The 13,835-nt window shown below is 44.9% G+C and overlaps 1 protein-coding gene across 1 annotated transcript in view; it reads left to right on the top strand.

Annotated features, from left to right (window-relative positions):
* LOC132996091 (regulator of G-protein signaling 12-like) overlaps nt 1-11,580 on the top strand; it is a 34,906-nt gene extending 23,326 nt beyond the window's left edge. Inside the window, exons 6-18 of the mRNA XM_061066412.1 lie at nt 131-274; nt 817-999; nt 1,108-1,258; nt 1,928-2,022; nt 2,255-2,440; nt 2,756-2,829; nt 2,932-3,058; nt 3,544-3,640; nt 4,118-4,176; nt 4,460-4,555; nt 4,652-4,763; nt 5,010-5,567; nt 11,312-11,580. Of these exons, the coding sequence (XP_060922395.1) occupies nt 131-274; nt 817-999; nt 1,108-1,258; nt 1,928-2,022; nt 2,255-2,440; nt 2,756-2,829; nt 2,932-3,058; nt 3,544-3,640; nt 4,118-4,176; nt 4,460-4,555; nt 4,652-4,763; nt 5,010-5,567; nt 11,312-11,580 (2,151 nt within the window). The remainder of the gene's footprint in view (nt 1-130; nt 275-816; nt 1,000-1,107; nt 1,259-1,927; nt 2,023-2,254; nt 2,441-2,755; nt 2,830-2,931; nt 3,059-3,543; nt 3,641-4,117; nt 4,177-4,459; nt 4,556-4,651; nt 4,764-5,009; nt 5,568-11,311) is intronic.
* The last annotated feature ends 2,255 nt before the right edge of the window (nt 11,581-13,835 follow it).

Genomic DNA, 13,835 nt, shown 5'->3' with positions numbered 1-13,835 from the left:
TATGGTAATAGAGCCACTAATGGGGCTAAAACAAGGGGTCTCCCTGTGTGAAACAGTGAGATAAGAAGACACAACATGGAAGCTGCTGTTGTTTTTGTAATTCAACATCGCCTCTCCCGTTTCCTCACAGCTGTCCCAGAGAGCAGGAGAGATCTACAACAGCTTCCTGTCCAGCAAGGCCACCATGCCGGTCAACATCGACAGCCAGGCCCAGCTGGCTGACGACGTCCTCACCTCCCCTCGCCCCGACATGTTCAAGACCCAGCAGCTACAGGTACGAGCACACAGCAGCTGAGTGGATTAAATGAGACACCACAATCTGTTGGTTGATTTAAAAAAAACAGTGTTTCCACAGTTTATCACATCTTTGATTAACAAGGGCTGAAGATTAAGAGTTTTCACTCTGCAGTATTATCAGGAGACATTCTCTTACAGGGGGCTTTGTTCTCTTCTCGCCTTTAGCCACTTTGCACAAGCATATTGGGTTCTTCGGTGGCCATCTGGGTTTGTTTACGAAAGGGCGCTGAGGCTTTCCCACAGAGATAAACACAAACTGGCATACACCCACAGAGAATCTAGAGCATACTGTACACACAGACACATAGACATGCAGTCAAGAGATCTGTATATTTCCAGCCTGCACACGAGCATGATAGAAATGATAACTGTTGAGACACCTGTCATAACATCAGCTGTTAACTTATGTCCACACTAGTAGTTTTGTCTCTCTGGTTTTAGAATGCCCCTGCCTCTTTTCTCACTTTAATGAACCCTCTTGACTTCTGTCTCTTCATCGCTCTCTCTCCACGTCTCCAGATCTTCAACCTGATGAAGTTCGACAGCTATTCCCGATTCCTCAAGTCCTCCCTCTACCAGGAGTGCGTGCGTGCTGAGGTGGACGGTCAGCCCCTGCCGGACCCCTACCAGATCCCCTGCAGCCCGGCGCCGTCCAAACACAGCGCCAGCTCGGACCGCTCCAGCCTGTCCACTCCGAAGAAGGTGACCCCAAGAGACTAGACTGCTTTAAAGTGATAACAGATGCAAATGTATGGTCATCAGTTCAGTGTGACAGGTTAAGAACGTATTGTTTGTCCTTCCATCTCACAGGAGGTCAGAAAGCAGAGGTCAGGGAGGTCACTGAACGAAGAGAGCAAAGACGAAAGCGCCGACAAGAAACGTGGGATCTTCTTCTCGTGGTCCCGCAACAGGAGCTTTGGGAAGGGCCCAAAGAAGAAGGAAATCGGAGACATTAACCTCGGTGAGAAATTAATTAACAAGCCTGTTGCCTTCCACACAGTCTTCAGCAACACACAAACTTTAACAGTTCTTTATAGTCCACGAACAATACACAAAATCACTGCCAGCTCCGACTTTGTCACTAGCAACATGAAGAAACACAGCTGCCCTGCACTGATCACCCACCCACACACACACACACACACACACACACACACACACACACACACACACACACACACACACACACATACAAACACACACACACACACACACACTGGCAAAAACATACAGTGACATTTTTAAACAGTTAGGGGAGATTTAGAGAATTGTCATCCAAGAGCCAGTGTTTTAAAAGAACCACATGTCGTCAATATGTTGATTGTGAAATGTATTCTTCAATGTTGATTGATATAATATCATAATATATAAATACAATAAAATGTAGTCTTACTGGTGCAGTGGCCGTTTCTAAACATGCTTATTAGTAATGGGTTGTTTGCTTGGCCTGTGGTCATGCTGGTTGCAGCTTTCTTACTGAAACTGTAAAAGTGGCTCAGTCCACAGAACCCTATAAGTTATAGCTTAATAATGTTGGTGTTTTGTATGTTAAAATCTTATTTAATGTTACTTGTGTTGCTGCTAATTCTTCTCTGCATCAACTCATCCTCTTTTTCTGTGTTTTGAGCAGACTACTACAGCAATGGGCGGAGGGAATCCCAGGGCTCCTTGTCGTCCGGTACCAGTCTGGAGATGGCCACTTCCTGCTCCGCCGGCAAGATTGAGGTAAGATTCCTCTGGACAGATCACCATGGCAACACAGGGCCCAGTAACTGGTGTAGTCATCATTAAAGGCCAGAGCTCTTTTCTTTCTTTTTTTTACTTGTCAGCCCACTCACTTTTTTTTTATAGATGGAAAAATTTAGAAAATGAAGAATTTATTTTACAACTGAGTCTTTGTATCACTCAATTCTTCCATTTTGGAGCTAAATTAACCATTTAAACCTTCGTTCCTTAGTCGGATAATCGCCACTCAGTCTGGGAACGCTCCCCCAAACAATGCAGCGTGATTCTGCCCAACGGCTCCTGCTCCTCCATCAGTCTTCGGCCCGGCGCCTCCATCAGGGACGTCCTCCATGATCTCTGCAAGAGCATCAGCGTCAACATCGCAGCCGCCGACCTGTTCCTGGTGGGAGGGGAGAAGGTGAGGTGGGGACGGGGGGGGGCGCACACTCTGCCAACAAATTACTGACAAAAATGCGGAGAACATCTGCTGCTAATAGATCAGGAATCAGAGCGGTGCTGCGAGGAGCTCTTGAATGAATTTACTGCACTTAACATTTAAATGTGCCTTGTTTTGTTGTGAGGATTCATTGTGAGAAGCTAAGTGAAACAATCTGAAGCGAATTGAGCTGATTAGAGGATTTTGGTACAGAATTTGTCCGTGGGATATGGTCTTCAGTTTTCGGTGGGATTTCTGTGTTGATAATGTGTAATTTGACACATTTTCTCCTTGTAGCCTTTGGTGTTGGACCAGGACTGCATGACCCTCAGCTCACGAGACCTCAGGCTGGAGAAGCGAACCTTGTTCAGGTGAGAACAACCCGTCAAACTTCGACTCGATCCGTCAGCTCCATATCTTCTGTTTACTCTTTTTAATGCTGTGATATTTACTTGTACTCCATCTGCTCTCAGATTGGACCTGGTTCCCATTAACCGCTCCGTGGGCCTGAAAGCCAAACCCACCAAACCAGTCACTGAGGTCCTCCGTCCCGTGGTGGCTAAATATGGCCTCCACCTCAGCGATCTTGTGGCCAAGATAGTAAGTCACCCTGCTGTCGTCTACAATGGCTTAATGTGTTTGAAGCTGCTGTGTGTCCGGAGAGCAGCCCTTACTGTGTGTGTGACACTGCCACAGGGTGGAGGATCATGGTTAGGGGAGGGAATCGACCGCATCCTTTTCCATCTCTACACGGTGGTTAGTGCTGTGACTCAGCCCAGCCTCTGAAGATGGAGAACCGGGGCTATAATTAAGAATGACGACACTCCTCAAACATGCCGACTGTTTACTCCTCCCCTCAATTCCCTGCCAGATGATTTATTTTAGTCTTGTCGGTTTCCAGGCATTATAACCGTATTATATAGTAGACCTGAGCCGAAACACAGTTCATAAATTAGCCAAACGGCTCATGCTCTCAGAGAAAAACAACCATATGCAAAGAGGAATTAACTCGCAGCATATGTAGACTTCTGCAAAACAGGGGGTGTTATGAACTCGCTGAACCTCTAATTATGTTTTTGTTTCAGAGTGGACAAACTGAGCCTTTGGATCTGGGTGCTCCCATATCCAGTTTGGACGGCCTGCGAGTTATTTTGGACAAAGCCGACCAAGCGTCAGGGAAAGGTAAGAAGACATTACTCAGTGTTAATCCCAAATACTAGAATGGCCCTCAACCGAGCACATACAGCTGCCAAGGCCCAGCAGTCCCTGTGTGAAGCAATATTAAAATTTCACAAACTCAATATCAGTCCCCTAGACCTGTTGAATTCAGATCCATAAATAAGTCCTTGGGAAATCAGCGAAAAATGGCAAAAAAGAACAAAGAGAAGTAGAAATTTGTTCATTTGTTTTTGTTTAATTGTACTAGACAATCTCCAGAGTTCGTTACATATCTGAAAGCAGCTAAACAAATAAAATACAACCTTCTCGTTTGAGGTTACTAAAAACTTGACAAAGGAATAAGAACGTTGAGAAGTTTAACTCCTGATTATAAACCACTTCCACCTCTGTTATTCATGTGATTTAATCAACATATGTTTTAAGTGTCCTCTACTCTCTTTCTCATTTAATTCCCTTTTTCTTGCTTCTCTTTTCAAGCAGACAAATCCAAGTCTTCCTCTCTCAAAGGTCACCCTCCTACCAGGAGTTTTTCTGCAACAGTAAGTTCTCCCTCGATCAGGGTCGGTCACATGGTGGTGTTTTGTTTTGTCCTTTTCTGTTGCTGTGCTGCTTCTGCAAACATTCAGTATCATTGAATATCAGCCCACATTAATCTTTATTAACCTGTAAGCAATGCTAAGCCATCCGTTGGTGTTTATTTCCTGGGTTGTTTTTTTGTGTCTCTGTTCTTCGACCTAACACTGCCCGTGGCTGACTCACTCACTCATATTTCTCCGTGCTGGAGTAACTGCACCATATGTAGTCAGATGGTTCTCGGTCCAGATACTGGCAAGGTCAGAGAAGACGCTGAGCCACCAGATGGACCCGTCTCCTCTTTATAGGAAGATCCCAGTAAATCTGGACTCTCAGCTCAGTAGGGTGCTCAGCAGCTCATGCTTATCCCCCCCGACCCCCACTCCCACTCCCCATCCCTCCATCCCCTAACAGAGTGCATTGTTATTCTTGCATCTGCAGGGAGATGAGAGGTCAACACCCAAGGACTTTTCTGGGAGAGCAAGTGGACCAGACTCAGCACTCCCAGGGGAAAAGAGAAAACAGAAAAAGATTAATATAGATGAAGCTGAAGGTAAAACCCCCTTTTCCTTCTTTCTCTTTCTCCTTTATTTGTTTGTTTTTTATTTGTGGTGGATTTCTTAGCCTCGCTTCGCCCTCAGGACTAACTGATTTCCTTGGCTTCACTACAGGGTTAATTGTCTCTGTCTGGTGTGAGGCTGCTGCGCTGCATGTTGAACCCAATTAATCCCTTTGCTCCGAGGCGCTCACTTGCTCAGAAAGTTAAAGTGAGAGAACTTGTCCTGGTTTGTTTTTGCAGAATTCTTTGAGCTGCTGAGCCGGGCGCAGAGCGGCCGAGCCAACGACCAGCGCGGACTCCTGCGCAAAGAAGACCTGGTGCTTCCCGACTTCCTGCGTCTGACCCCACCCGCCTCCTCCTGCTCCGTCTCCTCCGACTTGGCCTGCTCCACTCCTGAATCACTAAAGCAAGGCAGAGAGAACGGCGTCCCCTCCCGGAACCCCCTCACCTCCAGTCTGCGCTCGGAAAGCCTGGACTCCTCCCTCAGCTCTAGTGCCAACGGACACTCCAGGCGGTGCCTCATGCCCCCTCCCCGCCACACGACTTTCGGCATGCACCTGTCCCCCATCCCCCGGCCCTCAGACACCCGGCCGGGCCTCCGCACCGTGGAGGAGGACACCCACTGCGACCTGACACTCGTGGGCGAGGGCGACATCAGCAGCCCCAACAGCACGCTGCTGCCCCCGTCGCCGTCCCCCATGCTGTCCTTCAACAGCAGCCTGCCCGAGGCCAACTTCACTCCACCGCCGCCCTACTCCAAGTCTCAAGACGCAGGTGGAGAGGGAAAGTCCACTTCAGGTATTTCCACAGTGTAACCAACCAGTGCTCCGTGTGTTTGTCCGTGTGTGTCGTATGTGCGTGTGTGCGCTCCCCTCCGGTGGTCTCTACCCGACCACCACCCCCCACCCCCCCGATCAAACCCCCTCTACACTGACCCTGATGCACTTTAATGACAAATTGATATTGACTCTTTCTCAGTTTGCCACTTTCCTCTTAAACTGATTTGTTTAACTGAAACATTGCAGAGCATGTGTGCGATTGATCGGGGAGTTCACTCGGATCATCATGTAAATAGTGATGTGTATATTTTGTTCAGTAAGTAACGTTTACGTGGATGTCACTCCCCACGACACAAACTGTTGGGTTTCGCCACATGATCGGATTTATTTTGTAGGTTTTGGGTGCATGAGAACGCTGATGTAACTGACTGCTGGGCTTTTTTATATATATATATGAATACTGCATACAGATCAATAATAATCCATATTTGACAGTACTGTGAGTCAGTAAATGTTGTACTGAGGTTTATAGTTCAGAGCAGCCGAACGGTGAAACGTCTATGAGATCAGCAGGTGTTTATAGGTGTTACCGGTTCATCGTTTACAATTAGAAAACATTGGAGGTCAGACCCGTGGAAATGTGTTGGACGTGCTGATGCTAAACGGTCACTTCAAAACAAATGCTGTGTTCCTCTCCATCCCACCACCTCCAGTTAAGAGCAATTCAACAACGTCAGCGTCGAAAAGCTCCTTCTTCTCCTCCTCCTTATGTAACTCTCCACATCCGGTGACTCATTAAACGGGGTCAGCTCGTGCTGCAGCAGTTTGAGCAGCGGTAAAAAATAATTCGTCACCGAAGGACAAGTGCTGCTCAGCGCCGGTGACACTGTTGAATTGCCTGTCATTCTTTATCTGGGTCATCCCACTCCCTCCCTCTCCCTCCCCCTCTCTATCTCTGTCTCTCTCAGATTCCTGTTGTAGATAATCACTGCCAATAAACTCTGTACCTGTGATTGAGTAGATCTAATAAATGTTAGAATTGGAAATCACTCTCGTTTGTCTTTTTACACGTTTGTGATCCCAGTATCCATCCTCCTCCTCCTCCTCCTCCTCCTCCTCCTCCTCCTCCTCCTCCTCCTCCTCCTCCTCCCACTCCATCGCCACCTCTCCTCTCCACCTCCGCATGCCTTCCCTTCGCTCTCCCTCAGCTCGGTCTCATTTAGCGTTGTGGCTTCCTCCTCTCGTCGGCTCCCACTCCTTTCTGTGTACTTTCATGTGTGCGCCCGTTGTCAGGCCGCCGCTGCTTGCTTTGTGTCTTCAGATTGTTGTGTGTGGCATGTTTCTGCGGTCTTGTCAAACACAGCTTTGTCTACCTGCTTGGTGTGTTGTTTTATACATGGGGGTCTCAGCTCGGTTGTGTGTAGCTTCAGCGTGGTGTTGTGGATCTCTTGAGTGTGTCCTGTGTGTCTCTTGTTTTCAAAGCTTGCTGGTGTGTTGAGTCTGTCAGGTGCAAGGTCATTGTCGTGTCCTGCAAATGGATTTTCATCCATTATTTCCAGTGTTGATGTGTAATTTCCCCCGCTTTCCCACTGTGTACATTGAGGGATGAGGCTTATAAGTAAACAAACAAGTGGTGGACTGATTTTGGTGTTGGTTTCTTCTGCAGTTGTCAGAATCTTGTTGCTGTGTGTGTGTGTGTGTGTGTGTGTGTGTGTGTGTGTGTGTGTGTGTGTGTGTGTGTGTGTGTGTGTGTGTGTGTGTGTGTGTGTGTGTGTGTGTGTGTGTGTGTGTGTGTGTGTGTGTGTGTGTGTGTGTGTGTGTGTGTGTGTGTGTGTGTGTGTGTGTGTGAGCGTGTGTTAGATATCCAATTAGAGACTACAACTTTTCTATTCTAGCTATCATTAAAATCCCATGAAGCCTCTTTTGAATTCTTGTGAACTCAATAAAAAAAAGAGGAAGATGATCACACTCGACAAGTTCCCAACAACAAAGCCCGTTTGATGAGTATCAAAGCTCTTAATGGAGGCGGCTGCAGACGTGCTCCCTCTGACCTCGCCGCCTCGTGCTAACGGCCGGGGCTTTAATCAAAAGGTGACGTGAGACCGAGATGATGAGGAGGAACCGGAGCCTTTCAGCTCCTCCGCAGACTCGCTCCTTTTTCTTTTTCTGGTTGCTAAGAGCAGGAACTTGATTCTTACCACCACCAACGGGCGCCATGGTTACCTTATCCGGGAGTTAACAGGGCTACAGATAGAAACTGTCACTGCTCGTTTTCCTCTTATCTCCGGAGCCCATTTCTCTGCCCATTCTCCAACTAAATAGCTAAAATAGGAACAGCTATGATTCAACAGAGCCTTATTTTTAACACTGCTGGGCTGAATCTGCTGGAATCTGAAGCTACGCCTCCGTTATTAAACCACTTTTTCGTCACTTTATGAAGTTGTTAGATTTAGAATTTGGGTGGAAAGACACTAGCGGGTACATTGTGTTCAGGAGGCAAACACTCACCGATTTAAATGAATTCACAGCACCAAACAAGACAGATATGACTTAATACCATTGCTTCCCTCTTAGTGTCAATCAGATTGATTCAGTCACTGAAGACCCTCTATGTAAGACTGACGCCCCCTGCCGTTCCAAGGGAGCAGATGTCAATACAGCTGATGTGGACCAACATCTCCCTTAAATCAAAACTCATCCATGAGGTCATCCCAATAGCAGGAAGCTAAAAGTGATGTGTAAGAGAGCAGACTCAGACATTCCCTCATATGTAAGAGTGAAAGGATGAGTCTAAAAATGAGTTTTTCCCATCCTACCTCTTATAAGAGTGTTTCTTGGTAACAGGTAGTGTCAGGTGTAAATTAGCTTCCTGAATACAATGTAAGAAATTAAAACCAGAGCCTCTTTGTCTCCAGAGGAAGAAAAATGCTGCTCTGGGCTCAAGTAGCTGTAATCACAGTCTGGCAGGTCTCAGGTCTGTAGGGATTAGGACGTCCACTAGGGGGTGACATCACACAGTGTAACTCCATTCTTATTAAACTGTTTTCTAACTCAATAGTTGTCAGTTGAGTCAACAATAAAGCTGTATTTATGTAGTATACGTATTCATTAACAATAAGGAGTATATTGTAGAAGAGATAATAGTGAGGTTGTGTTTCTGTGTCCTCTCAGCACTGAGGGTCAGAGGTCACATGATGTGATTGTATCCCCACACACAGAAGATTAAAACCTCAGAGTAAATGAGACATCCACTACCAGCAGAATGTGCTCTGTAATGACTCTGACACCTCAGGCACCAAATGAAACTGTGTCTCTGCATCAGTTCTCCGAGCGGGCAGCCGCGGACCCGGGCCCGGCCGTATCGTGCAACTGGCGGTGAGAGCAGCCGGGCCTCGGCTGGGGCCGCTGCAATCGGGCTGCTGCTGACATGACTGTGGTAGGACTCGCCACAGGAATCACAGTCACCAAGTTGGAAGATGTCAAATATCATGTGTAATAAATCTAAAGCTAAAGAGTAAAGATGTGAGACACTGTTCTGATGACATCTAATGAGGTCATGGCTTCTAGATAAGTCTGTCATACTTTCAAATTTTTCTGTATGTGTCAAAGTGGTACATCTTTAGGTTTTAGACTATTTGTCAGATAAAATAACATAAATCCAAATTAATTGCCAAATTATATAAGTTCTAGGAATTCTGAGGCAAATATTTAGCCAACTAATGGTTTTATTTAGTAATGCACCTGTAGGCTTATTGCTAACCACCGATTAACCAGGACGAAGAAGTACTGAATATTTAAAGACAACTTTATATTTGACATTAGACTGGGAAAAATATTTATGTTTTATTTTATATGTTTTCATTTGTGACACGAGAAGCAGTTTCCATATTGGTGCATATTTTTATGAGCTATGAGCTGAAGCAAATAGATTTTATCTCCACATTTTAATTTCAAATACATTTTTACACCTGAAGCAATAACGCTAACCAGTATTTCAAAATAAAACAGAGGTTAGCTTTCAAGTGTAATTGATAGAGGTTTTCTTTCCTCTTATCTTCCAAATTGTTATCATACTGTGAGCCCTGATACCCAGATTGGGATCTACTGAGATATAGAATGGACAAATGGGGCGTAGAGGAAGTAAACATCTCTTTCGCCTTTGAGGTACCGAGTTCTTTTAAATGTACTAAATCTTTATTCATCATAATGTGTCACCTAACAGCTCCACATACCAACATCCACACATCACATCCTGCGGGAAAGCCTGTGACGGAGATCAGTGTGGATGCAGCACAAGTTCTGACAAGAGGCCTGAATTGTTTCCGATTTCAACCAATGTTCTTACAACTCGTTTTCATCTCCCTTAAACTCACAATGTTTTTGTAAAGTGCTCGTATTTGCCCGGGTGGTTTCAATCCGGTGGTCCACCTTGCTCTGTGTTATTTGGAGGGTCAGCTGCTGGAGGCTGTGTTTACACGTGTGCTGGACGGCAGTGAATCACAGAATCACAGCGATGGGAGAGTCCCTGTGTTGAAGTGTTTGAGTCAGTCGGGCCTCAGTGTTTAGAGTCTGAGGGGCCACAGGGTTCATGTGTAGTACAGAGAAGTAGAGAGTTTATCCCTCAGTGTATCTATGCTGCCGGTGTCCCGGAAACATCAGCTTTTAGGGCAGAGGAACATCAGAGCCCCCATGTCCAGATCACCCACTTCTAAAAGGGGGTTAGAGTTTTAATAAATAAATAAGCTGCGAACCGGAACCTTCTGATGGAGTCATGCAGCTCAGAATAGTTTTAGAATCCAATACAGGTGGTAATGATGAAATCTTCCACATGTGACAACGACTGTATTTCCCCCTGGTTAAATGCCGTTTGGTTCTTTCCAGTGAATAAGCAAGTGAGTGAAGCAAGTTGGAGCAGCAGCGGTGATGTCATCAGGTTTGTCTTGACGACAGCTGTACAGATAACACAACCGCGGCGTTGTCAGATCAAACGCACACACGCAGCCCCACGCGCGGCCCCACGCCGATGTGTTCATTCAAGTGATGCACAGTTAAAGTGTGTGTGTACACCCGTGGGTGAGAAACTTTCCATTTCTTACATCCTCTGAAATGTAGTGCAACCACACAGAGGTGTATCGTAAAGTCAGCGCTCAGTCCCCACATGAGTCATGATCGGGTTGGGTTGGTATCTGTGTTTGGTTGCCGTGACAACCATATGTTAAGTAAGGATAGATAACCGTTGTGGTAATTATCCCTATTTAATTATAAGTTAGTTTTTTTTTTTTTTTCATTGGAATGTGAAGGGGTACGCTCAAGGTAACAAACCCTACAGACAATTATCACTCAAACTTCCAAGTTTTTGCATCTTCTTTGAGCTCATTAGCCTACATGGGTATATTTCCTGCTCTCATCAACGTAAACAAAGTATAAAGAATGAGAAACACGCTGCTGTCCAGTTGTCCAGTTGGCCAGTCGACTGTTTTTTCTTAATGAATCACGACAATTCATACATTACCTCATCTCTGAACATAATTTGAGCCGTGAGTCGCATCACGTTGATTTTCATCGGCAATGGTGTTGAAGAACTCCCATGATGCCACGCTGTTAGGTCTTTTCTTATTGTTTTGATTGAGAAGCCCCTAGTGGCTGAAGTTATGTCACATGTTTACGTGTTTGGTTGTTTGCTATATTTTTCACATTCACAGTTTTCTCCACAATTCATGATGTTTAATCTCAATTTTTTTTTTTTGTCTTACCTTTGAACAGAAAAAACCCCCAACGCAAAATCACCTGGCGAAAGGGCCGGCGTCCCACAGGAGGTGATGGACGTGGAGGGGGTGCATCTCGAGGAGGGGACGCCGGAGCCGCCCCGGGGGGGGGAGGAGTCTGAACTCAGCCTGAGCTTCCAGGGCTACGTGGCCGAGCTGCGGCAGTGCCAGAGCAAGATGAGGACGGGCCAGCCGCCGCAGAACGGACGCAATCCACCCGAGGGCAACGACTGCCAGACAGAACTTTACAAGGCCACAATTGTTTAAAAGGGAACCCCCCCACCCCCCACCCCCTCCCACTGCTGCACTTTTTAAGCCTGGGGCAACGTCTTTTGAAAGAGAGCGAGTCAAAGTGATGGGCTGCATGTAGAAAGATGTAAATGACCACTCCAAAAATGTCAAGACTATGGTGATAGATGTTGTATATTTCTTCAGAATTCTGGCGTCTCTTCTAGTACTGGTTGTGATATTGGGACAGTGGTACGTTTTTGTTATGGTATAGCTTCATAATTAGGGACAGAAAGCAGTTCTGTCATGAGCCATGTTAGACCGAGGACAGCCATGGAAGAAGCCACTTTGGGTTCCATTGTCTCATGAGGCATACATTACCAATTATTTATTTGTGATTATTTTTGTATACATCAAGCATTGCTTGCTAATGAGGGAGTTACATTATGAAGTATTTGTATCAGCTAAAGGGATTTCATTTTATTACAATTTAGAAACACTATACAACTGCAGCTTTTTTCCACTACTCTTCCTCTGAGGAAGACTGTGAGATACAGTTAAAACCTCCAGAAGAAGCTAGACAATATCATTTGAATGAACAACTTAATTTTAGGACCTTACATCAGATCAACTTCAAATTGAGATGAGTGTCATCACAACAAGATGGAGATACAAACTAACTCAAGGATCATCATAAAGAAATACATTTTTTTCTATTGTACTGCTTTTCTATTTCTTTTAAGTTATTTATTATAAGATGTATGATTATGAGGTATCTGCCCCCCCCGAAATCCATATTGCTCAGGCAATAAAAATGTGACAAAACAGATCTTAACCTAAGTGTCCACTTATCAGGTTTTTCCGTCCCCGCAACATCCTGGAACTGCTATAAAATGTTGTTATTGTTAAAACATTAAAAGAAGATTTAATACTCTTGAGTTAAGCAATTCATTCAAATTAATTGTGCTATAAATTGCAACTCATAAATACTTAGAACTTAACTCCGTGTCCATTTGCTTCCTATTTCTGAGATTAAAAAATGAACTTTGTAATGTGTACCCTGTTGGAAAGTGGTGACCTCAGTCGTTGGATCATATGTTAGACATCAGAAATCAGTTTATAGGATCAAAACAGAGGCAAGTCATGCTTTACTTGGATATTTAACTATTTCTTACGTATATCTACTTCCTATGTTTTACAGATGCTAATACATGACAGTACCTCTATTGTCTGTACTTTCTTCTTCTGTGGTTTTGAGGTTGTACAAATGTTGAATGATTAAAAAGCTTTGACGGCGGCAATCCTCGTCCTTCCTGTTCTTTTCTTCGCATGATTGATGCTGGTGCTTCTGCCAGTAGGGAAATCCTCACCATCCCATTCCAACCCTGGGCTCACCTTGTAAAAACATACCTGAAATACTCCTCTGCTGCAATTTAGTCTCAAGCAAGACTCTTCCATTGACAATCTTGGCGTGTTTGTCCGGTTTAATGTGTTTGCTTTGCCAGAAATGTCAATAATTAACATTGTGGTTGACTTTAGTTGAACAGCTTCCTCTGTAGAACCTTCACCTGCAGATAAGTGGCCCATGTGAACGTGCTCCTCCGTCGTCCGGCCTCCTCTTTGTATTTTTAGCTCAGCATCTGGAGAGAGATTATTACAGCTGGTGAAAATTAGAGGTTAGATTATGAGACTTTGTCGTGACACGGCATGTCACTGCAGGAATGCTGACAACACACGAGTAACTCCGGCTTTTCACCTCCCTCATTTCAAAGCCACTGTCATTACTGAGTTCTTCATCAGAACCATTTACTGCCTCCAAACTCTAGACTTTCTCTTATCTTGGAAATTCCGGATAACTCAGTAGATCAGCTGGAAATGTTTTGATGGGCAGACTGCTTCCACTTTTATTTTGAAGGGCAGAAACCTCTTTATTGCCTCAGTCACATTTTGCCACAAATAAAGCACTTCTACCGTGATGTATTAAATAGTTGAAATATTAAAATAAAGCAAGTGCAACATATGTCTTGAGGTTCATATTACAGTCTTAATGTTGTGTGCTTGGGTTTCGGCTAACTTAATTAGTTTGATCGTTGGAGCCAGAGCTAACTTTTCATTGAAGCCAAGGACGGCAAATCATATTTGATTTTATTGTGGAACATTGAGTTTATTTTCATTGGAACATGATGCACGTCCCCAAAGCCCCTTGGCTGTCGTTACAGTGTAAAACTGGATTTCAAATGGGTTCTGCCATTCAAATCATGATTGACCCACTACATTTAAAATGAGGGCAGTAA

This window comes from Limanda limanda, chromosome 22, assembly GCF_963576545.1.
Source record: "Limanda limanda chromosome 22, fLimLim1.1, whole genome shotgun sequence".
In the NCBI taxonomy this organism is placed as follows: Eukaryota; Metazoa; Chordata; class Actinopteri; order Pleuronectiformes; family Pleuronectidae; genus Limanda; species Limanda limanda.
The sequence above is the reverse complement of the archived record's forward strand: the minus strand, read 5'-3'. Positions and strand labels throughout refer to the sequence as shown.